The sequence below is a fragment of the Prunus persica genome, chromosome G7 (genome assembly GCF_000346465.2).
Source record: "Prunus persica cultivar Lovell chromosome G7, Prunus_persica_NCBIv2, whole genome shotgun sequence".
Lineage (NCBI taxonomy): Eukaryota > Viridiplantae > Streptophyta > Magnoliopsida > Rosales > Rosaceae > Prunus > Prunus persica.
The window spans coordinates 19,226,493-19,252,042 of NC_034015.1; the positions used below are offsets into that span (position 1 = coordinate 19,226,493).

At 36.2% G+C, this 25,550-nt stretch overlaps 3 protein-coding genes across 5 annotated transcripts; 2 read left to right on the plus strand and 1 right to left on the minus strand.

Moving 5' to 3' along the window:
- LOC18769018 (beta-galactosidase) lies at positions 92–5,639 on the minus strand. Its single transcript, XM_007204594.2, has 19 exons — positions 5,192–5,639; positions 4,966–5,061; positions 4,716–4,828; positions 4,527–4,593; positions 4,340–4,432; positions 4,003–4,146; positions 3,447–3,535; positions 3,215–3,320; positions 3,033–3,120; positions 2,730–2,848; positions 2,478–2,639; positions 2,187–2,362; positions 1,929–2,038; positions 1,726–1,835; positions 1,521–1,631; positions 1,297–1,407; positions 996–1,201; positions 589–916; positions 92–503 (listed from the first exon to the last, which is right to left on the minus strand). Exons 1-19 carry the CDS (start codon positions 5,360–5,362, stop codon positions 393–395), a joined length of 2,511 nt encoding a protein of 836 aa, XP_007204656.1. The 5' UTR covers positions 5,363–5,639; the 3' UTR covers positions 92–392.
- LOC18771664 (GATA transcription factor 21) lies at positions 15,368–17,373 on the plus strand. Its single transcript, XM_020567624.1, has 3 exons — positions 15,368–15,949; positions 16,032–16,448; positions 16,595–17,373. Exons 1-3 carry the CDS (start codon positions 15,746–15,748, stop codon positions 16,979–16,981), a joined length of 1,008 nt encoding a protein of 335 aa, XP_020423213.1. The 5' UTR covers positions 15,368–15,745; the 3' UTR covers positions 16,982–17,373.
- LOC18769844 lies at positions 19,228–25,426 on the plus strand. 3 transcript variants are annotated; one of them, XM_020569184.1, is made up of 12 exons: positions 19,228–19,463; positions 20,682–20,855; positions 21,079–22,087; positions 22,204–22,260; positions 22,365–22,416; positions 22,507–22,580; positions 22,681–22,811; positions 22,916–23,039; positions 23,382–23,692; positions 23,797–24,525; positions 24,778–24,861; positions 25,062–25,426. In XM_020569184.1, the coding sequence occupies exons 3-12, from the start codon at positions 22,063–22,065 to the stop codon at positions 25,131–25,133; spliced, it is 1,659 nt and encodes a 552-aa protein (XP_020424773.1). In that variant the 5' UTR covers positions 19,228–19,463; positions 20,682–20,855; positions 21,079–22,062; the 3' UTR covers positions 25,134–25,426. The 3 variants fall into 3 exon arrangements, with proteins under 3 accessions (XP_020424773.1, XP_020424774.1, XP_007202845.2); XM_020569185.1 differs by lacking the exon at positions 20,682–20,855 and having other exon boundaries at positions 25,062–25,129; positions 25,229–25,426; XM_007202783.2 differs by lacking the exon at positions 20,682–20,855 and having other exon boundaries at positions 24,781–24,861.

Below are 25,550 nucleotides of genomic sequence, written 5' to 3' on the forward strand. Positions count from 1 at the left end.
TTTTGTTTACAAATTCTTTGCGGCAACTTGTCACAGAAATTTTCTTATCTATCTTAAACACGAACATTACAGGTATTTGCTAATACAGCAATTTGGAAACAAAAAGATAAAAGTAATATCTATTAATTCTCAATTTATTCTTGTAAAGGTAAAGGAATTACATCGCATCGCTTTTCCATAAGCTGTTGTTACATACATTTGGAAATGCTTGCGCAAATCTGAGGACCACAAACTTTGTACGTAGTCCTCCTAGGTGTATCATATCATGAGGAGAGGGAGAGCTTTTCTTGGCTATGTACACAATCACTAAGATGGCAATGAAATTCTTATCTGGTAAAGATAGAACTAATCTGGACTTCCATGTATGTAGTAATCTACAGAGCCACTGGGTCTTAGCTGCAAACAGCCTCAACCGAGAGCTTCTTCGTACTGCCCGGACAAGGATCTCCTCCAAAAGCTTCAGGAGCTACAGCCACTGAGCAGGATTGCTTTCCAATGCAGTTCTGCAGGAGTAAAGAAATTTTAGTTTTTACAGTTATTGAGGATAATTCAAGTAAGTTAGTATCAGCAAAGTGTTGCTGGGCATACCCTTTTAGGAGCATCATACGACTTGTGGGCATGGCAGCTCCCTTCTTGGAAGCTTCCACATGTCCCTTGTGGCAACCCATAGCTAGCAAACTTAATATCAGAGATGACCTGACCAGGTGGACACCATAAATGGGCTTTTGGTCTGTTGAGTTTGCCAGAGGCTAACTTTTGAGAGTTTGTCAATGTTGGTTGCCCTTCAAATATATCAGCACAGACACTTGATGTTCTTCTTTCCACCAAAGATATTTTAGTCGGATCACCACCCCATTCTTCAAACACTACCAACAGATTCCCGCTCGGGGTTAACCACGACCGCGGAACATGATACCTGAAAATAAATAGTTTCACATGACTTCTGTAATTGACAAAACAAAGGTATGACAATGAAGAAGATGAACTTTTCTTACCATCTCTGAGAGGGCTCCCCACAATGTGTTCTGCATTTCTTGTCGTCGTAAGTTCCAGCATAATAGCAATTGCCACAATTACCCCGTGCTGTATATGCAGGCCAGTGGCGTCCAATGCTCTGTCCATTGATCCATATCTGACCTTTTCCCATGCTACTCATATCCAAAGCTAATGGGCCATTACCTGGTGGTGCATTAAAAGTAGCCTGGAAATATCACAACTTAAAATTAATATCTTATCTTTGATGAACTCCAAAATAAAGATTTACATATAAGAGATGGGTATTGGGAGAATACTAACCTTGTACCAGGTAAGAGGTTGCTTTTGAGCCATTGATGGTCCTTCTGCCCATTCAACAGAAGAACTCCCACTGACAGTATGAAGGCCTAAAGCTTCACCTTTGAGACCAATCTGCTCAGAAAGTACATGCCAACACACAAGTTATTCTCTAGTTTTCTTTGTCAAAATTTTCAGCATCCTGGCAGGGGAAGAAAGTGGAACAGGAAAGTTGAAGGGCAACAAACCTTGTAGGTCCATTTCCATCGTGACATGTCCCATGTTCCCGAATTCAGACCCTTCAATGTGACTGGGCCCAGAACTCCCGCATTCCATGTCTCAAAGTGAAGACCAACATTCTGATTTTTATTAAACCACAGAAAAGCAAAAATGTCAATTGCCATATCAAATGCATTTAACAACCAAAATCCATTAGAAGATGGGGGAACTAACCGGAAGACCAACTGAAATGCTAAGTAAAGCAAGCTTATTGATGCCTGATCTCAGCTTCACGTTTTGACTAAATGTTAATTTAGGATTCTCCAATGCCCCATACACGGTTCCTGCAATATAGGTAGACCATTTTATAAAATTTAAATTCATTCAGCAGAAGAAGTAGACGAATTTACACAAAAATGTCATCCTCTTTCATGTACCTGATAGCTGACCATTGATGAAAACATGCAAGGCATGACCAGCTGAATAGATGGTAAGAAGAGGTGACTCTCCTCTCTTTATAAATCCTTCATCAGGACTGATTGTGATACTGGTAACATCAATTTAAATTACTAAGTTAGAAAGAAAAGAAAATCAATAGAAAAACAAGAAAAAAGAAGTTTACACAGATTTAGTTCCTTTCCCAAATACATTGAATAAAACTTAAACTCAATCTATGGTTTGTTTAATATACTTACTCTGTCATGTACCACAAGTAGTCTGTAGTATCCCTAGTGACATTTATTTGTTCCCACAACCCGTCCAACGTAGTTGTATCAGATTCATCGGAAGAGGCACTTTCTTCGACGAATGACTGCCAAGGAAGTGCAGATTTTACTGGTGTCATCTTCATCTGCGAGCTTTGGGAACCAAGCTGTAGAGAGATAACAATCCCAAGTGAATCTCCAAGTAGAAAAGCTTGAACTTTCTAGACTGAAATTAAAAAATACAATTTGAACAGTGTAGACCGAAATATCCAAACTCCTCACCCTTGCAGTGTTGTAAACTGCAGTTTTGCAGTCAGGGAGAATGCTGATGGACCATGGTGGCAGTTCATATTGCCCATTTCCAAAGCTAACTTTAGCAGAGGATTTTGTGTCATAATTTGCAAGGAATGCAGCACACCCAGACTTTGACTTGAACACATGAGCCTACAAGGATAACAATGAGAACCTTAGCAATTTCAAAGAAGAATAAGATTTATGATATGGTTTTTCTAGCTAGGTAAAAAAAAACCTTACCTCTTGACCATTTCCAAGTGATGTCACTGAAGGTTCTGCAGACACTAAAGCTGACTCGGATGACTTGATGGCTTTATGTAGATCTCTCAAATGTCCCCACTTTGGTTCCCTTGGTAGTCCTGGCACAGCATAAGGAAACCAATTTTTATCCATGTGAAATATTAAGTTTTTGCACATGTTAAGCATTTTCCTAGTTCGATGTTTGAAAAATTACACAAGTACGTAAAGTGAGGATTATGACTTTATGAGCCAAACTTTATAACAACCTACTCTAGCATGCAAATCTAATCTCTATTTACATACCGTATTCGTCTAAAGGGGCGTCATAGTCATAGCTGGTGGCCATGAAAGGACCTCCAGCTGTTCGGCCGAAATTCGTTCCTCCATGGTACTGGAACACAAAGTGGGAGGAAAGAAAACAAAGTTTAGAAAGCATAGTCTAGGTGATTAAACACCAGTCAAATACAGTTAACCCGGAAACTAACCATGTAATAGTTCACAAAAGAACCACCCTTCTGTATAAACCTTGCAATTGAAAATGCCAAGTCTTCTGCAGGTCTTGTGGGAACTGCCCCACCAAATTCTGTATACCTGTAAAATACATACAAAGAGGCAGCCTCATCAAAGGACTTGAACAACAATACAAGAAAGTACCTACACAATAGTAGGTCTGTAGCAATAAATTTTTGGCCTGTACAGGTAACATGTGTGACTTACCAGCCAGTCCAGACTTCTGTCCACATTTTGGGTTTGTAGTTCTTGTTTGGAGTGAAATTTTCACAGTAGAAACCATTGCAGGTGTCGATCTATCACATAATAAATGATGACAAGGTTTTAGTCTAAACTTCTAGAGATGAGGATAGAAATATCTTGAAGCTCTTTTTTTTGTTCTTTGTTGCAATTAATAGCATAATTTATTTGGCAGCACAAACTCAGTTATTGACCAAACCAACCCAAGTTGACTTCCATGTCTTCAGCAGAAAAGTCAGAATTATAAAAAATTTAAACGAATTCATTGACAAACAGAGAGCTGCAGATCTGGAGAATTAACACATAAAATGGGGACAAGCATTGCCCTGACCACATGAAACAAAACTCTACAGCATGAGGCCACCAACTTAGTTAAGATGACAACAAACTGCTTAAAAACCCCACCAAACAAAGGAGGGCCACACTAAATGAAGAACAATTATGCGATGCTTGTAAAAATTGACAACACAAAGGATAAAAAAGATAAAAAAAGAACTTTGAAAAAATAGGCAGAGTAGCTTACAACTGGATCAGGGGCATCTTCTTGCTTACACATAATCCATGGCACTCCAGTGTTGAGACCCACAGCCATCTGAGCTGCCCATTTGGTATAAGCTTTACCAGGGGCACCAATTTCCCACTCTACTGGTCCAAATTCATTTTCTATCTGTCAAATTTAAATTTTTGTTAAAAAAGGGGTTAATATAGCATTGACTGCCCAATATTTTCCTCAGCAAATAAAACAAAAAGAAACAAACACTGCTCAATTTCTTATAAAATTGGCGCTGGAACTAAAAGCAAATTGAAAACCCAGTTCAAGAAACACGGCAAAGATTAAAACTTTGAACTATTTTTCTCACCTGAGATAGAATTATAGGACCTCCCTGACTTTGAAACAGCTGTTCTGCCTTCATCATACTGACAATCTTCTCCGTAAATTTTTGCATTGCCGCCTGCATAACAGTAATTTGGAAATGAAATCGATTTAAAAATTAAATTATCGAATTAAAAGCAATAGAGGAAATGGAAGATTCCTAAATGCCTAACCTTGAAAGGCTCATTGTCAGTTCTAAAAACAATTCCAGGAACATATTTAAGCCAAACAGGGAATCCCCTGTACCAGAAACAGAGAAAAACCAGAGTAATGAATATGACAAGAACAAAAGCAAGAAAATTTCTAAACTTCAGTCATTGGCTAAACCTATGTAATATTTATTTTTAATATTATATTATTACCCGAAGTTCCATTCAGCACACACATAAGGGCCAATCCGGAGATTAACATATAGGCCTGCTTGGTGTACCAGCTTGATGAACTTGACCAAATCATATCTGTCCTCAAAATAATACTGCAAATTTGAATAAAAAAACTAGTTAAACTTCTAAAAAGTACACTTTTAACACCAGAGCATAACTATATTTGCATTAGGAGAGAGAGAGAGAGAGAGAGAGAGAGAGAGAGAAAATTAAAATGCAATTGCATTACTTTTCCTGGAGAAGGCTCATGCCCATTCCAAAACACATAGGTCTGAATAACATCCAAGCCTCCATCTTTGGACTTCTGTATTAAATCAGGCCACATCTGTAACCACACATACAAACACCAGAAAAAACCCATAAGTCAAAAAAGCATTAAAATACCATCACAAATAATAAATAAATATTAAAAAAAACAAAAAGAAAGCTATGAACCACATTGGCATTGTTGGTACCTCAGGTGTGCTTCTGGGATAATGAATGGAGCCAGAGATGAGAATTCTCTTCTGCCCATTAATTATTATAGCTTTGTGGTCATAGCTCACAGAGGCAGTAGCTGCAGAAGCCAGCCATGAAAACAAGAGCAATGACAGGAGCGTGTTGTTGCCTCTTAACACGTTCCACATTGTTTAAATTCCAACACCCACAAGCCTCTCAAACGCGCAAAGCAGCGGCCTTTATATTTGTCTCTGTTTTTGTTTGCATCTAACTTGAAATATTTTATTTCGGTATCGGGATTTGGTTTTGATTTTTGAATGCACGCTTTCTTTTTGGATGCTTTTTTCGATATTGAAAGAGGAGAGAGAGAGGGAGAGAGAGAGTGGCAGAGTTGGGGTAGTGTAATGGATTTGATGGGTGAGAGAGTTAAGGTTTAGTTGCGTTGAGAACGGGTAGCTCCCCCAACTGCTTTATATACATTTTCAAGGATGCAAATTTATCTAACAAATCTGAATTTAAAAACAAAATGGAAATTTTTGGAGCTTATCCTTTGGCCCTTGATTTTCTTTTTTGGTCTCAAATTAAAAAGGAAACGTGATTTGAATTGGAAGATATTTTTTCTTTAAAAGGTATAAGGAAGCATGCATGGGATTATCCATGCCGGAAAAAATAATCCATTAAATATTGTTTTGGAGCAAAACAGAGAAAAATAAAAGGAACCACTACTAACATATATTGAAAGAACTTGGTCATTCTTTCTCGATTGAAAACGATGGTCTATTTACTCAATTGAAACAACTGACCCCACTGAGATTTTGATTTAAGATATAGATTTTTTTCTTGTGTATATAAAGTAATTTGAGAACGAAAGATTCTAGATTTTCGTTATAGGATAAGGTGATCAACTCTTTTTTTCTTTACATGATTGTCTTAAAACCATCCAATATCAAACTTGCATTATTTTCATTTAATTATCGTCCACCTAATATCTTTCTCCTTTTTTAAAAATTTTTAAAAATTTTATACAAACGCTATTTTATACTTAATATAATCTAAATTATGGGGATGAAGATTGAAACTCAGGTGTATAATGGAAAACACATCAACTCTAGCCAACTTGACTAAACCAATATCTGCCAATATCTCTCTTTAAGTGTACACTTTCATGCTTATCATTATTTGTTAATAAATAATTTAAAATAGTTTTTGTCAACAAAATAAATAAATAGAGAGTAGGAGGAATCAAAAGGTGCAAGCAAAACAACAAATGGGATGTGTTGGTTTTCATGACTTTAAGCTTTGATTTTCCATTTACCCTTACGAAAAAAGAATTTAAAAAAGTCCATATTGATGTGTACAAGAAGTCACAAGACAACAGTAAAGCTTCAATATTCTATGTTGTATTGGTCATATTCGTTGAAAGTTAAAAGTAGCAAGATCAAGTTTCCACATATCTTATAGCTTTTCGCAAGCAGTGGTGCAGTTGCTTTCACTCTAAACTATTTCCAATTTCCACTGTGGACATGCCGGTTACGAATCGCAGCATGCCATGTGGAAAGTGATAATATTGCACAAACTATTATTCTATTTTTTCTTTTTTACTCCACCCTCACTATTATGCCATATGGTCCGGTAATTGAGAGACTAAATTGCAGCTTACGCCTACAAAATGTACAAACACAATCCGCAAGTTCATGTCATGAGGAAGTTTCCAGGACAAACTCATTAACGTTTGTTACTCTAATTTGAGTGCTAAAATGGTTCATACATCATTTGTTATATTACTTACACGAGTAAAAAAATTGCTAACAATTATCAAATACAATAATTACAACTTCAAAATCAAGACATGTATTCCAGACAACGGTTTTATCAGTATCGATTACGCTTGTGTGTACGATTTTGATTTGTTGATATATAATATAAAATATACGTACCATGCGACTTACAATAATCAAACGGTTGTTGAAACTACCATTTCTCTCTCTTAGAATTATAACAAAAATTGCATAACTACGTTGGTTGAATATTTGGCTTGATGTCTATTATAATGGGTGATGTATCGATCAGACCAAGTTTCCTGGTTGTTATAGAATACAACTGTGATTGGGTGACCAGTAACCTACCACTTAATCAGTTGATTTTAAGACAATGCATGAGTCTCCCGTTTCAACGAAATAAAAATAATTTAAAATGCATAAATTCAAACAAGTAATTATATATTTTAATATCTTATTTGAGCTACATCGAGATCGGTCCAATTTCATAGTCATTATATCATATGCAAATTATTATTAATATAGCACCGAAGACGTATTCATTAAACAATCAAAGTCATATATTAAAACTAATTTTTTTGGTTAACCAAAAATAAAATACTCATTCGATTCTCATGGTGCCACAAAACACTCAAGATCCTATCTTATCTCTAACCAAAATGATTTACAGACTCCTTTTTCTTTTTTCTTTTTTTTTTCGCATAAAACTTATCTTCAAGTTACGAAATAAATAATTATTTTTCATGTAATTAAGGATGAACTCTAAATTTTAAAAATGAGATAGACTAAAATTATTTTATGGGTGAACTGTTAATTTTAGACTAAGCTAAATTTTAAAATTTATATACTAACTATGAGAAAGAAAGAAAATTTAAATAAAAACTCACCTGAGCTATAACCTAAATTAGACATACGTTGACACGTCCCTGCACGTAATTAACTTAATTTATTACATGCATGTCATGTGATTTGTGTGACAATTTCTTTATCCTATGCATTTCTCAGTTACTGGGAAAGGAATCCACTAGCAAAAAAGAAGAAAAAGAAAGGAATATTATTGTATTTTAAAATATTTGAGGGGCAGAGATAAGACATAAATGCATGAACAGTTCCCACTTTGGAAAAGAGATCCGTGAAAATAAAATTCTTGTCTTCCTCTCCTAAGACGCAATGAGATGCATTTTCTATGTCCTCACATACTTCATGGTTAATGTTTTTTTGTGTGGATAATTTATAATTAAGATGATATTTTCTCATTAAAGACATCAAGATGTTCGAAAGCAAATATTATTTGGGAGACTTTGGAAAAGCCCAAAGGAGAGAGAAAATTTTTAAAACAAGCAAAAATGGACAAAATTGCCCTTATTTATTTTTTGATTTCCTAAGAAATCCTTTACATTTGCATGTCTTTGGTTTGAAAGTTAAGAGGTTATTCTGTCTTTTTTCAAAAAGCTTTGGCTTTTTCCAAAAATGAAAATTTTTTTATGGGTAAAACCTAAATTTACTATATTATTTTATATAACAGAGAAAAAGTATAATGACGTGCTTTGCCTAATCTGAATTATTTTAAAGGAAAAAAAGAAGCTAATCACTTTATTCAGGTTCAGTGATGAAAACAATATTTTACTCTCTCTCTCTCTCTCTCTCTCTCTCTCTCTCTCTCTCTCTCTCTCTTGTTTGTTTTATAATTGTTTATCACTTGATCTGTTTCATTTGCACCTAATTAATCATCAACAACAAACCAGTAATTAAAACCTAAACAAATCTTTAGGAAAATAAAAAGAAAAAAGAAAGTTTGGTTTAAAAAGGGGTTAGATGGCTTCCTATCTTGTCATGCAGTTTCATTACGTATCAAAAACTAGAATTGGCGGGTCCCAAAGCGTTACCCAACTTTGATTTATTTATTTTTCGATCAACTTTAGTAGTCTTTCATTTGTTTTATGTTTTACTGAGTTTAGTTTATTTATTTTAAGTAATTCCATATCAATATGACCTCCTTATCTTAGTATTGAGGAAATATTGTCCTAAAGCGAACTTGACATGTTACTTCTTCCTTCCTGTATGAATATTTGGATTTAATATGTGATTCAAATTGATTTGTTCGACTATGGAATGAATGTTCGTTCTTGAAAGAACGTCAACGAAATATAACGACATGTTATTAATACAATTTTAATAAAATAGACGAAGATATTTTTTTTCATTATCCATATTTGTAAATCAGACCCTACCATAAAATTAAAAACGTCACGTTTTATACATTTAAAGCCCAAAAGCAATATCCAATTTCTCATAAGAGTCGCTTAAATCTTTTAAGAAAGTAATGGATCAGCATGGGCACTTGATTAACAAGTATAAGCAATCAAATTGGCTTTTTCCAAAAGCACAAGCCAAAATCCAACAGATTGCTCCAATAATAATACTGCAACTGTGTGATGATCAAATCAAGAGGATGATGAATATACAACATCAGCCTCATGACCAAATTGCCCTTGGATGGCCCCCTCAAAAATAATAAAATAGTTTCTCTCATCGTGCAAAATGCAACATAACTAACTCAGGGAGAGTATTGATCGTTTTAATGATAAGGCAAAGCGTTTTAAGGTTCGCCAAACAAAATGGAAAGGGCAGGTTGTGTCTTTGTTTTGTTTTGGATCAGTTTGCCACGTTTCGTTGAGGCCTATTGATTGGCAGTTATCCAAACTTCTAGCTTTTGTGGGGTCCAAATCTTTCTATGTTAGCAGGCTCATTTTGGACTTTCAAGAAACTTTGTGTGTCATCTCGTAAAGGGTCGGTGTCACCTAACCGAACGAGTCAGCCCATTTTATTTATCTGATCAGATCAAATGGTTCTACGATTTTCTACGTATTAAAATTTTATTTTTATTTTTATTTTGGACAAGTAAATATTAAATATTGTTTAAATAAATAGAGAAACAAAGAAATGGAAAATATGATTAAGAAAAGACTGCACCTCATCTAGAAGATTTTGAATTTATGGGTTTTTGTAGTTTGGTTCTTGCCTCGTGGTCCATTGCATGTTATATACAAATTGATTTTTTATATTTTATTTTATAAATAAGTCCATAAACTTTATTCTAAGTTTCCTATGATGCAATGCTTATCATGATTGTGTTTAAACGAGGACGACAATTGCCCAATTTTTCAATATCATGACTCAATGAGTCTTTTTGATTTGATACGAAGTCACACACAACAGCCGAAAGCCATCGGAATTTTAATGTTATCCTCAAAATCAAGTTTGGACAACCACTAAAATTTTAATATTCTGAAGTTAAGTTGATCAATTGAAGATAGTCGTATAATATAATAGTCGGATGATATAACATGTCAGATATATGTTAAGACAATTTGACTAATATATTATGTTGCGAGATTAACTAGCAGTCAATTGATGTCGAACTAAATATTGTGTCATGGTAAATTAACGATATAACATATCAACTTTCAATTAAAATAATGTTTCCTCCTATCAAGTCGGGCATGTTTATCCAATAATAATGTAGAACACCAATTTGGACGTCCACATCCATGGCATTGGCAATATGAGTTGAGCTCTGCTGCCGCCCTATCATTTATTTTATACAAAGTTTTTGTTTGGTCAGAATCATTGATACATACTCTTCCAAATCAAAGTGACAAACATGTTAAAAACCAATGGGGCCACAAGCAGAAAGCCAGAAACGGTTGGATACGGCAAAAGAAAGTGTCCCACATTGATAATGATGTATTTAACAGAAGACTTAACGAAATTATCCTCAGCGGAGCCAAAAGTGATTTGTCATTTGACTTGCCAACTATGTTTTGAAATTAGTATTAGGTACGCTAATTGAAGTTTTAACCAACTCTTAATCAATTTCTGTTGTAAATATAATGACCCAATATCCTAAATCTCTCCATTAATCTTTGTTTAGTTATATGATATCCAGCTGCTCCACTTTCCTTGACATTGAAAGTTGAAAAACTACTTCACTTAAATTGATTCAACAATCAACCAACTCCACCGCCTATTTTTACTTATAGTTTCTGGTTTTAATTTCACGAAGACTAAATTGCTGAAATTTTTATTGCAAGACAAGATCACTACCTACCACTTTCCCAACCAAAATCTTTTTTTTGAAGAATCCCTTCATCTTCATGCCATGCTTTGTTGGTTGAGTTGGGACCGGACCACTGTGAACATATATGATCACAAAGCCAAACCAACCACCAGCTGGGGCGGGGGGCAGAGGTAATGGGCTCAGCCCCTCTCTTCCTAGCTGTTGACCAAACTCACCACTTGCTCCTTTGGTGACCTGTTGCGTAAACAAGTCTGGTAGGTAATTGCGTGCTGAAATACACAACTTCAGGTTAATATGCATGGCTCATGTTTAGCTCAGAATTACCCAATGGAACAAATTAGGTCACTGATTAAGATAGAGGGCCTCATTAACCAAACTCACCACTTTCAAGGCAATGTTTGTTTATCAACATTCGTTCTTCTGATCCAATACTTGAATGAAACAACTGAGCTGATATGTCAAATATAATATCAGACATGTTGCTTGCTGTCATTGTTGTAAACGTCACAAGTGTTTCCGTTACATGATTAAAGGAAAAGTTGATCAACAACAACGACATCCTCTTGTTAAAGGAATTGCAGATATCATCATTTTTAAAGGGATAAGAATTTAAAAAGATACTTTCTTTCTTTCCAAGTTTGCAACTCACGCAGAAGAAGAGTTTCCTTATCTTTTTTGTGTTTGTATGCGTGCGTGCGTGCGTGTGGTCATGGGATGAATTTGACACACAAGCAACCCTGAAACCATATATTATCCAATTTCTCATCTTGCTTAGGCTGCCAGTGCCACCTCATCTTATTATCTTAATCCCGATCCTTTACAACAGTGAACGACCCTACTCTTCTCTCTTTATGAAAATCCAGCTTCTTGGGCCCGCATTTGATAGTGTTGTTCTTTGCCAAATGACACCAATAATTAATTACATACGCGCGTGAACGACTGTGAACCGTTGATTGATGTGAATTTAACGGTAAGTTTCATACTAAATCTTGTCTAAAAATCGTCTAGGCGTTCATGATAAGAATTTTTGTAGTGTTGTTTTAGTTGTCACGTATAATTAGTGCTCCTAGTAAAAGTAATCTAATGAGTGATGGCATGGTAAATCTCTAAAACATTGATGAACGAATGCTTACTAAGGCGAAATATAGGGGTGCTACCTGCTGGCTGGCCCTATAAAAATGCTAACCATGTGTTTGGTGGGCTCCTAACACACACAGTGCAGAGGCCTAATTTACTTGGGCCTATTACTTAAATAAAATATGGGCCAGAAGGCATATATTTTTTTTTTTTTTTTCAGTGTGGTGTCCAGTATGTTCATCAGTAAACGTGAAAAGGAAAATAATTAGAATTTCTTCTTTATGCACCGACTTGTTTACTCACCGCACCCTATCTCTAATTCTGTTTAATTTTAAACAAAATAATATTATCGATAATGTGTTGTTATCATTGTGATCAAGAAACAAAACAACATATTAGCCATCCATTTTTGCCGACATCAATAATATATCGATCTGCATTTTTAATTAACCACTGGACGTGCTGCACATAGTTATAAAATAAATAAAAAAATTATTTATAGAGAACAACTACTAATAAAGTTAAATTATCATTAATTGTGTTTGGAAGTTTAGCTCAATATACAAGGCATGCGGTCGGCACTAAATCTTAATTATTTATATTTTGTAAAGGATTAGATGGTTTCACATTTGATTTGGCAGCTCTCACAAATGGATCTAAACTTCTAAACTGTATATCGAACCTTACATGCAATATTGCCCATCCGATCCAAGATCCGACCCCATCAATATTTGCCAGCCCATAACGTATCCACAGAGAGAGAGACAGAGAGAAAGAGAGAGACAGAGAGAGACAGAGGGCTGGGGCCTTTGGCAATGAAGAAAACTGTCATATATCTCAATGGTTATCGTGACATGGTCCCTCAAATATTGAAGCATACTATTACGAAAGCTACACAAATTTGGACACAAGTAAATATGAATGACAAAAGAGTAAAATTTTTCACCAACGTCCCAATCAAGATATATGTCTCCACTCCCAACAGGCCAACATGTGCAGGAGTGAACCATAAACTGCATACGTAGCCTGCTTCGTGATCGTGAAAAATTATGTGCTTCTGATCAATTCTGAATATTTCTGATAAATCGATCATGAATATTATTATTGTGTGACGAATGACTAATTTTGAAGTTCCTATATATGTTATCTGTTTTAATACCCGATTTGGTATATATCTAGAGGCTTTTGTTCTTGTGTGCTTGTCTTTAATACTTGTTTCCACTATAGCCTCACAAATATTCAACAAAGCTTGGTTTGTATTATCCTAACTCACACATGCTTACGTGTGTGCTAACTAAGGGACTGATATGATATATGCCCGTAATTATGAACTTAGAATGTCCGAGTTCATGACATGCCCTATACTCATCCATTAATTATCATTAGACTAATTGGTTTTCATAGCCCTAATTTTTACTTTTTGAGGAATGGCGTATTTCAAATTGCTTTTCTTTCTTCGTTTCCCTTCGCTTAAACTCAAATTATTTTAAACGCTATGGCCTCCTGATCGGTGACCGCAACCTCATATATGATAAACACTTACTTTTAAAGATAAATGAAGTTTATAGGTGTCCAGATTCAAATAAGTGAAACATATACTAATACATTTTGGGTAAACAAATTACTTGGGGGAGTGTATGAGTACGTACTCTTTTTTTTTTTATTATTATTTAAGATATGACAAAAAAACGCATGAATTTGGTGAAACCTATAGGAGATATTTGGGGTTTTTGTACAACTGTACTAGTAATAACTTGATAGGCAATTCTTACTCCATCATGCTTAAAGACACGAGACAGAAGATTCAAGCAACACAACTTTTATATTTAACCCTGTGTAACAAATTTAGCAGAATTGGGGAAAAATAATTATAGCAGTGGTCCTACTTTTAACTTCATCGATCGATGACCTCATGAATGCCAAATGAAGCGATATACAGCCTTTTAAAGTAATTAATTAATAATGATATCTTTTGTTTGGAATTTGGATGCACGCAAAACATGGAGGTAAGGTAAATGCCTCACTATTTAATCCCATCACGAAGTAAGTAAGCTAAATTATTATAAATAAAATGCTCGCCAGAGATTGAATGATTACTTTTCAATAATTGACATATTGCTCTCCATCGTTCACGTGAGGTGCTTAGGGTTGACTATGTTGGGACAATTTCCAACTAGTTGCAAATTTGTTGGTAGGTCAATAATGTAAACTCTCATGTTTGGCTACTCTTTTATTTATTTATTTATTTATTTTTTTCCCGTTACTTACTGGTCCATAGAATTAAAAATAAAATAAAAATACATACATTCATGATTTTTGGCATATTGTTATCAAATTTTTGTTATTCCGCTTTGTTTTCATAATAATTGTTTATTATGACTTTGGGAAAAAACTGCATTTTTTTTTTCTTCTGGTGAGATACTGAAAGATATTCAATAAAATAATATAGATATATATGGAAAAGATGTGGGGAGGGGTTGGGCGCAAAGGTTTGTCCCTTGTCAGTACAAGCATTGATTGTCTTTTGGCAATACTGAGGTCAGGACTTGTTGCCATCTACACTGTAACCCATATTTCATCTGCCTCAAAATAACATTCCTTCCTGTTCCTCCCATAACTTGAACCAACATAATACAAAGAAAAAATACACTGTGATCCTCATCACTCCATCCTCCTTAATTACAACTCACCATATCAGTTACCTGGCTAGCTCTCTTGGATACTAAACTTGATATATATAATTCTATTGCGCACGGGCATGGATGTTTCAAATGTAGAAGTACTATAATTTTGAAATCAGAACTCTGATATCATGTTAGTCGTCTTATTTATTAATTCATAAAGAGACGTTTATGAATATTTCAAATATCAAAAGTATTATAATTTCTATAATTAAAGTTCTAATATCGTCTTGTTAATTAAGACGTTTACGAAAATGATTAAGACCATGGTTATAGCTTAGACCAAAGTGAAACAAAAAATTGAAGCACTGAGAAATTTGTGGTTTAACACGAGCCCTAGAGAGTACATGCATGTGGTGGCTCAGATCGATTGTCCATTAAGTCGAGAGTACAAAGCAATATATATATCGATTATAATTGAGATGATCATTGGTTCAAATCAAGGTGTGTAGTGATGGATGTAAATGTGATGTGATCCTAAAATATTTGTGTGGCCAGCATGCAACGTTGAGTTGTACTAGTGTGGCTAGACTAGCTGAGGTGCCACTACTATTTATTTTTCTCACTGGGGGCCGGATTGTGGGGTGAATTACTAACTTTGCAGATAGGGTTTTGATATCAATATGGGGTCTGTGTAGTAGCATTCCACACATCTTTTGGTTTGTCTTTTTTAACTTGTTTGTTTGGGTATCAAGAAGTCACGTGAATGTCTTCAACTCTCTCTCTCTCTCTCTCTCTCTCTCTCTCTCTCTCTCTTTCCTGCTATAGCTGATCTCTTCTTTTAAAAGAGTAACACCACTCTACAGCTTAGGCCCTTTTGCCTTTCTCTCTTTTTACTTTCTATGTCTCCCTCTACTTCTCCGACCTCTTCCACCTTTACTGGAGTAACATATAAGATTTGATTGACTAGCCTTCTCCTAATTTGCTAGCTTTCTCTTTTTGATCTCTCTCCCAATGGCTCCACCTTCCCCTTTTCTTGAGCTCAGTGGAGATGGTGGAGATCATGATCATCAATACCACCATCTCTTCAATCTAGAACCTCAAACTTCTTTCTCTTCTTCCTCTCTTTCCAGCCCCATATTCTTAAACCCATCTCAAGCCCAAGCACCATCCGGTCACTATAGAGAACCACAAAACTTTCAATTCCAACTCCTAGAGGTACTATTACTATATAATTTAATTATGTGATCTCTATATCTTATTTGGTTTCCTGTACCTAATGAATTCTCTTATTTTTTAGGCTGATCATCATAACATTGTCTCGTATGGCGGATCATGTGATTACGACCCTCAAACCCTCGAAAACGAAAGTGGCAGTGGTACTATTCTGAAATTAAGCATTTCCAAGAATGAAGCTGGCAGAAATGGAAATCCAAGTACTGATAAGTGGATGTCTTCAAAGATGAGGATGATGAAGAAGATGACAAACCCGGATCAAACGTCGAGCAGCTGTACATCCAGCGATGATAAACCAGTTGCAATGAAGTTATCAATATCACACAAGTCTGAAGAGCAGAAGCCGCAGCATCCTGACATGATCAGCTGCAGCAACAAATCATCAAACATCATGAACAACAACGTCCCAATTATTAGGGTTTGCTCTGATTGCAACACTACTAAGACACCTCTATGGAGGAGCGGACCAAGAGGCCCCAAGGTAATTCATTACTTAATCTTCTGTCTAATTTATTGCTAACTTCAACTATACAAAGATAAAAAGTTAATTTGATAACTATTCTAATTGAAGTTAAAATTTTCTTTCTTTTTATGTACTTATTAATTTGCACAATTATGGTGGAGCAGTCACTTTGCAACGCCTGTGGAATTCGGCAAAGGAAGGCAAGGCGGGCCATGGCGGCTGCTGCAGCGGCAGCAAGCGGCACAACCCTGGCTGCTGCGCCATCTATGAAGAGTACTAGTAAGGCGCAACACAAAGACAATAAACCAAGAGGTGCTTCTACTGTCCCGTTCAAGAAAAGGCCGTACAATAAACTCAGCTCAACCCCACCATCAAAAGGCAGACCACCAAAGAAGCTTTGTTTTGAGGATTTCGCAATAAGCATGGACAATAACCATTCATCATCTGCCACTACCACCACCACTACTAGCCTTCAACGAGTTTTCCCACAAGACGAGAAGGAAGCTGCGATCCTGCTCATGGCTCTATCTTGTGGACTTGTTCATGGTTGAATTAATTTCGACACCGATCTTCGAGTTTAATTAGTCCACAACAAGTACTTCTTTTGTTGTAGTAGTAGTAGTATTTAGTTATATTATTATTAGGACTAAACCAAGTTCAGGTTAGAGAGAGTGTGAGAGAGTAACAAAATCAGTGATGATGAGGAACCGAATGAATTAGTTAGTTCAATAAAAACCAAAAAATAAATGAAGTAAATGTTGTGATGATGTTATGAGAGCTTATTAATTATATGGTGTTTTGTTTTGGGCAAGTAGAAATAGAATTCACCATGCAAATTATGGTGCTAGCTGCTTGTTCAATATAAATGTCTTGTACGTTGCGTTATCATTTTGATAAATTAATATTGTCATCTTACATATATATAAAACTAATAAATTTTTCCGAAGGTTTGCCGCATATATATACTCGTTTTGCTTTCCTTGTCCTCTTGTTGTTTGATTTCAGTGCTGCCCGCAGTTAGCTGGTACAAATCTTAGTTGTGAAGTGAAGTAGATAGGGTTTTTTCCATTTACTGTATCAGAGTTTATAATTGAAGAGGTACCATCGATCACTGACCAGAAATTAATGCCAAGTTTGGAATATCTTGTAGAGAACCAAAATATTTTTGAGTCACATGACCGTTAGAATTAGTGGATACATATACTGCATATGCAGTAGGGCACGAAGATTGAGGGGTGCTGCAGCAGATCATCCCAAACATACAAATGTGTGTGTGAGAGAGAGAGAGAGAGAGAGAGAGAGAGAGAGAGAGCTCTAATACATGAGGTTTAATAATCAAAGAGAACTTTAGGGAATATATATATATAGGGTGTTTCATATGAGAAAGGAACAACTGAGCTTTTTACAGTCTACAGTTGATTTCTTTTTCGTTTTGTTTTGTTGCTGAAATGCTTTATGGGCTTACTGGCAAAACAATAATGACGGTGATGATTCAGAGTTGATATATATATATATATGTATGTATAGATACAGCCTTTTGGGCTGGAAAGGTTGTCACCTAGAGGATCGTTTGTCTCAGACATTGTCTGTATTCGAAGTTGATATTGAAGAGAGCTAGTAGTAGCAGCAGCAGCAGCTTAGTGGTACAAAGGAAGAAGAAGGACTAAACTTGTAGTATATGCGTGAGTGTACAGTGAGTCTTGAGCCGTAGCCACAGTTAAGTACTTCAAAGGGATAGATAAGTTGCACAATATCAGACTTCGAGTTGGCTCGCTCTGTGTTTTTGCTGGAGGCGAATGTGGTAATGTATGGGTAGTACGTATGACTTTATATATGAAGAAGGCATCTAGCTAAGTTTTCTTTTGGCAGTTCGAAATATTTTCAGATTCACTCACACCGCCCGAAAAAAACGAAAGAAATTGGAACCCATTTTTCCATCCATCATCCTCGCCATTGAGCTAACCTTAATGACAAGTTCATATAATCCGTTTAGACAATGACGTTAAATAATTCATCAAGAAGTTGCATGCAATGAAGAAAATGAATTGTGAAGATTTTCCAAAGGCTCAACCAGTTGGTGTTAGATCACTCCCCAATAATTATTTGGGTTTGGAACTTAGGCAATATATCATGATCTATAGTAGGAATGGGACCACTTTCTCATTTAAATTTTAATTTTTAACTTTTGGTAAGGACAGGTTATTTTGTTTTCTCTGGTGTTGAAACTTGGGGTTCTTTATGCATGGAGGTTTTGTTGCTAGTTCCTTGTTCGCGAGAGAGAAAACAAAAGATGTACGCTCGCCAAAGAGAGAGAGAGAAAAAAAAAGAAAAAAAAAAGTAATTTTGGAAATAAATAAAAAATAATAAAATTTTAATTTAAAAGTTTAATGACATATCGTGTGTTAAATAGTTAAGTGACTTAGATTTCTCAAAATTCGGATAAATATACGCAACCTAAAAACGTAGGCTTGGAAGCCTATATTTCAAATGCCCAAGGGAAAGGAAAACGAATCAAATCGTCTTTTTGTGTTTAGACAACGGCAAACTTTGCTTGAGAAATAAAAAATTCCTGAAAAAAAGAAACTTAAATCATTAATAAAACGAAAAGAAAAAGGAAAATTATTGAAAACATCCCCATGATCGACGACACGTACTTTTATCTAGGGAACATTGACTTTAACCATAAAAAAGCATACCTTTATACTTCAACAAAACGACAGGTCGTGCGTACTATTCCGACCCCATTTTTCTCAACATTTTGAAGTCCTAAATACGCGAACTCTTAATTTGTAAAATTAGTTAATTAACGACTAGAGCAGACTGTTTGGGAGTTCTTCAACAGATTCCTATCTTGGCTCTGCGCAGTCGAGCCCAGAGAGAGAGAGAGAGCGCGCGAGCTAGCCCCAAATAGCTGAGACTCAAAAGCAAAAATGGCGGACCCACCACCACCACCATTACCGCCAAAGGAATTGCCAATCAATCGCTACAAGTTCATTTGGCGAGTCCTCTTGATCTCCAATCTTGCTCTCGGAGGTCAGCTTCGCCGCTCTTTTTCGCCTTTACTTTCTGTGTGTTTCTTGAACTAGATTAGATTATGGCTTATGGGGTTGCAATTTAGAGTCTTTTATCAATTTTGGGTAATGGGTTATGTTCATCTAAGCAGAAGCTCCGTTTAAGTGATCTGGAACGCGTGTTTTCTCATTTTGGTGCACAATGTGTTTGATTTATTGACTCAGAGAACCCTGTTATATAAATTTTGTCAAGCTGTTGTTTAACTGTTTCTTTAGGCTATGATTGTTTGATAGGTAATTTGTTCTCATTGTTGTTTAATGATATGATCGCATAATCTAGTTAGACTAAGGCTGAGCACAAATACGCCCAATCTTAAACTGCAAAATTTTACACATAAGGACAGCATTCAAGATAATGAGGGAAAAAGTGAAGCCTTTTTAGCCCCTTGTCCGATGCATTTTCAGGCAAGCTCTTTAAGGTGTTTTTGGGGATAAAGTTTGGTTTCTCCAAATCATCACCAATTAATGTCAAAGGCAACTGATTTCAGACAGCTCCAATATGCATACGTATTTAATGCCCAAAAAAATGTGGTCATTCTTGTGGTGTGCTAATGGGGAATCAATTAATTAAATCTGGAAGGCCGTGGATAGAGCTTAGATACTTAAAAACCAGCTGGAGTAAGTTGACATTTATGTGCAAATCTTAATTGGCGGAAGATAATTGATATGTGAATGTTTGCCATCTATACAAAAAGATGGTTTCATATTTCTTGGGCCAAGATACAGGCTGTATGCTTTTCTGTCTTGTGATCGACATAAATCTTGCCAGAAGTATACATCCATTTGTCCTTCGGGCTTTTCTCTCTTAATCCAATCGTCTTAGATTATGCCCTATCTATTGAAAGGGGGTGGGGGTTGTTAAAGCTGGTTTTTTGGGAAAATATAATTGATGTGGAGAAGTATACATCCATTTATTCCCTTTGGGCTTCTCTCTCTCTCTCTCTCTCTCTCTCTCTCTCTCTCTCTCTCTCTCTCTCTCTCTCAATCTAATCTTATTGGTGTTTTCCCTATCTGTTAAAAGGGTGATGACCAAGTATACATCCATTGTATAAAACAAGAGTTGCTACTTTAGTTGTTTTGAAGATAGCCATCTTTGTATGAAATGTCTCTTCTATCTTTCTTATTTGCGAGTGGATTGAATGAGTTATGTGACTGGATCTCTGGTTTGATTTTCCCATAGGAAGGATTAGTCCCCTCCCTACCCTGATAATGAGAGGCTACTGCCATCTGGACAAACCCACTTCCCATTCCTCTTTACCTTGATGACATGAAGCTGGTTGGTTAATTATCAGATGGTGTGCCTATTTTGCCACTTCACCATTGAAGAATTGGGGTTAAACTCTTGATCTCTAAGGTTCTATTGATGAATTCATCTCCTCAGTACTTAGTTTTACCCTTTCTTTTCCTTGTTTGATAATTTGTCACAGTATGAATAACAAAAATCATAGTCAAACTCAAAAGTTAACTTCAGTTTCATTCCTTGTGGAGTTGTGGTGGTTTCAAATCGATACTATGACTCCAACTTCGTTGACAGGAAATACAGGATTTTTTACTGACTTGCATCTGACCTCTTGCAGCTTACATGTTTATTGGGGCTCGGAAGAGAGATATTGGCATAGTAAATAGGAAATCTGCAGAAACAGGCGCTAAAAATCACAAAGCTGTAGTTGAAGTGCCCTCTCCTCCTGCAACAACTACTACAAGTACAACTTCTGAGACGTGGGATATGTGAAGGTGCAGCAGCCTGCCTATCCCAGGAGACCGGCAACAATAACATTTCAAGTAGACGTTAGAAGGGAAAACGAACTCAAAGTCAAGGATCCTGAAGAGAATAATTGAAATGATGAAGAAAAGACAATCTTAAAGTTTTATCCGTGAAAAATCCGCACCAAGCTTTTAATTGGTGCTTCTCTTTACTGACAGAAGCTTATACAGAGAAATTTTGTTTCAAAGTATAGACCATAGCACTTAGATCTTGTTATGTTGGGAGATGGATAGTTAACGGCTTGAGTAACATGTTTGCAGCAGATTACGTGCCAATTTTTGCACGATATAAGGACCCCTTGTCCATGAGAATTATCTGTATCTTCTTACTTTGGGAATTTGTTGCAAAATATTAGATTATCTATTTCTTCCCAAATACTTAGTGTGGAATTATTGGGGAAAAATTCATTAAGATTACTACTAATGAAGATCATTAAACCTCCTTTGGGAGCCCGACCGGTTGTAAGGCACCCAAGGACAAAAATTAAGCAAACAGCAAGAGTGAGAGAGAATGAAATAAATAAAGATTTTGTCATTTTGCCTTTTGAGCGCTTTGAGTTTGAGACTTTGATGTGGTTAACAATTAATAAAGGGCTCCACCATTGTTGTGTCCTCCAACTCCCTCCTCTAACGATATCCACACTTCCATCCAATCCCATCTGCCCTCTTCGAGGCTTGAACCATTCATCCAAATTTCAAAGCTAATTGAAAAAAAAAGAAAAAAAAAAGAGGAGAATTTTGCATACTGGCCCTGGTCTTGCACAGTTAACCTCCCATTACGAATCTTTATCTCTACAATGCCAGGAACCATCCTAGTTTCAGGTACCAACTAACAACTAAGTTTTCAACTGTAATTCAAACATGGGCATGGCAGTTGTGTTATGTCTAACATAAATATTAACTTTTTTCTTTCATATGAATATTGAATTCCACTTCAGTTCTTGAATTCATGGACCTTCCATCTTCATCATCTTCTTCCTCAATATCCATAAAGGGTAAGCAATTATTTCTCCTCTGAACTCAGTTTCCTTCTTTAAATGTCTATCTAAAAACTTCAACAATTTAACAAAATTCTCACTGTATACATATGCACTTGCAGTTTCAATGGGGAAAAGAGAGTGCCAAACTTGGGACAAGGGAGACTTCACCTTGTAATAATCACAGCAGAGCTTATTTTAGTCCTAAAAATGCTATTGTTATTGGTTGGATATCTAATTAATCCATGTTGTGTTTATGAACAGCCCATTGACGACCCTTCGTGACAATTTGGTTGTTCTTCTTCAAGATGCCGAGGGAAATGAGATATTAGACGCAGGTTTATTTGTCAAACAATCCCATATATATAGCTAGATGAACCCTTTTATCAATTCTAAAACTGAGGCAGATGAATATATGTATGATCATGTGTGGATCAGGTGTTGAGACCAAGTCCATAGTCGAGAAGGGTCTTTGGGACGCCTTCTTTTCCCTCAAAGGAGGTGGGTTGGTGCATATGAAGTTACAGTTTGTACTCAACGAAGAAGAGCGCATCCGAATCCGTTTGATGGTACTCTTTCGTGGTTCTGATTTATTTTTAATGATAAATATCAATTTGTACTCAAAGTTGTTATTGTTGTTGGCATTTACTACATCCTCTGAACTTGCTTGCAGAGAGAATCTGCACTAAAAAGGAAACTTGGGGAGTTTATCTATAGCAACCCCAGTAGTGTGCAAATTACTCCTGGTGCTGGGACAAATCTTGCATCATCTTTGTGCCTTCCCAATGAGATCTCAGGTTCGATCTTGATCACCCAACAAGAAAATTAGAAACTTTTTTTGGGGACAGAAAATTAGAATCTTCAGGCAGAAAAAAGTACCATAACAAGAACAGTTAAATAGTCCGACTAGTCCTTAGTTTCAATATGGTATTAGATTTACCTTTCTTGAATGACTCTTTGGATAGAAGCCATAAGCATTGAAAAGATAGTAATTGGGATTGGAAGTACTCATCATGATCAGAAGTAAAATTAACTCAATTTGGAGAGTGGAATGTTTCCACTTTTAAGTAAAAAGAAGCTTGAAAGGTACGTTCACGAGTTCTTTTAACGATCATTTAACGTGTTTTAGAGTGATGCAGATAGAAATGAGGAGACTTCATCAGGCATTACTCTGCATCAGAGGGTTGACCTCCCTCTGACTGAATCATGTCAAGGGAAATTAGTTGAGGAGACTGAGGCACAGCCACTTCCTGCTAATGTTCCAGCCAAGGCCAAATATGCTAGTGAATCTTCAAAACTATTAAGAAGCCCACAGTCCATGGTTCGAGTAATAAGTCTTCCTAATCTTCAGGAAGATAAGCCTCATAACCTTGAGAAGCAGGGTCCAATCCAGAAAACTCCTAGCAATGTAAAGAAAATGATAAGCACCTTCGAAAGTGGTTCAGCTGAGGTATGTCTGCATGTTGCTTTGAAACAGATATCTATATGTCACTGCAAGTGGATATAACTTGTTTTTTCCATGAGTTTGATGCATACTGTTTCCTTCACGCACAGGATATGAGGCCTTGCATCAAACCGCCACCAAAAGAAGTTCAATCGAACAGTATTAAAGCAGGAGCTCCCCTGAAATTCCATAATTTAAAAGAAGACAAGAAAGTGGATACAGAAACTGCAAAGTCAATATTAGAAGGGGTTTTGAAGTCCTTTTCTTCAGGGGACTTGCTACTTGACCCAACATCTGGTGATAAAAGTGGTGAGCAAATTAATTTACTTGGAGCTTCAGATGGGACTAAATCATCACATCCCACTGGGATAAAAAATAAAGTCAAACAATTGCATGTACATCAAGAAGTTGGCATAAAGAAAAACAACTTCCACGAAGATTTCATTACAACATCAACATTTGAAACAGTTCAAGTTTCAGAGAAGATTCTTAGCAAGCATAGGCACCAACCAAGTAATACGCGCCATGGAAGGCGAAATTCTGGTAGTAATCCAGTTATAGAGGAGAGTCGACTAGAAATTTCTTCCACAAATATTTCTCAAATCATCGACATTCAAGAAGCTTCAACTAGTGCCGATGTGTGTACATCAGTAGTAAACTGTGAAGATAGGCACATTCCCTATGAGAGCTCTGGTGCCTGGATATTCCCAGATGAAGCAATACGTTTCTGCATAACAACTAGTGGTAAAAAGTTCATGGATTTACTAGGAGGTTGCAGAGAGAAGCCAAACATCCAGCAAGGAAGGATGAATGTATCTCTACCAGAAAATTCAGAAGAGGTACATGAATTTGCCAGCTGACTTTCTGGTTACTCATTAGTCATCAGTGTTGAAGCATATTGATTTGATATATTTGATTTAACTGTATCTCAATTAATACTTTCGGCACTTCATGGTGAAGGAAAAGATTATAATTAACATGAGAATGATTTCTGAATGGCTTTAAAACTTCAAATGATGCTATTTTCGTTGTATCGAACATGGACTTTTGTTCTAGCAGTCTGATCATAATGTTCATGCCATCTTTTTTAGCAGAATGTGAAGAATCACAGACCAAGAAAATCAAAGGTTGATCATCCAGAGGAAGCTGAAACTTCCGGAGGGAAAGTTGGACAGGTTAAAATTCCTCTCCTAAATTCTTTAGTGAAATGATTTATAGTTCTTATGTGACTTCCTCTCCTCACGGCTAAAATTTAAGATTTAAGACTTCAGAGTAAGACTACAACTAACAAGGAAACAGAGTGCAAACTGTTAGGGAAGGGAAGTAGTGCCGATATGCAATTTCTTCATTTTAATCCTCCCATTTCTCTTATCAGGCAATAAAAGTTGCAATCATGATTGGCTTCGGCACACTAGTTCTCCTTACAAGACAAAGAAAAAACAGGTAATTGCAGATGAAAATAAAAAAAGATCAGCAGATGAAGTTTCTCCAAGGGGTGGGGGTGTATATGCTGACTTGAATGGCCATTTTACGTAATTGCAGATGAAATTAACCGGCAGATGCACTTTGGTTATCATCCCAAGGGGTGGGGTGAGAAGATTTTTGAACCACCATTTGTTTTTTTGTTTTTTTTTTATACGAAAAGTTTAGGGTAATTGTACCGACACTTGCGGTTGTGTCCCCGATTTTGCCTCTCCTCCAACTCTTCATTTAATAACCTCTTTCCATGCGATTTAAATAGTTTTGTTGTTGTTGTTGGAACGATTTAAATAGTTTAGTCCCGATCTCTTGGACCACAGGAGTCCAAGAGATTTGTGATCACTCACCGTTGGATGTAAATTCAACGGTTCACTCAATCTTGAAC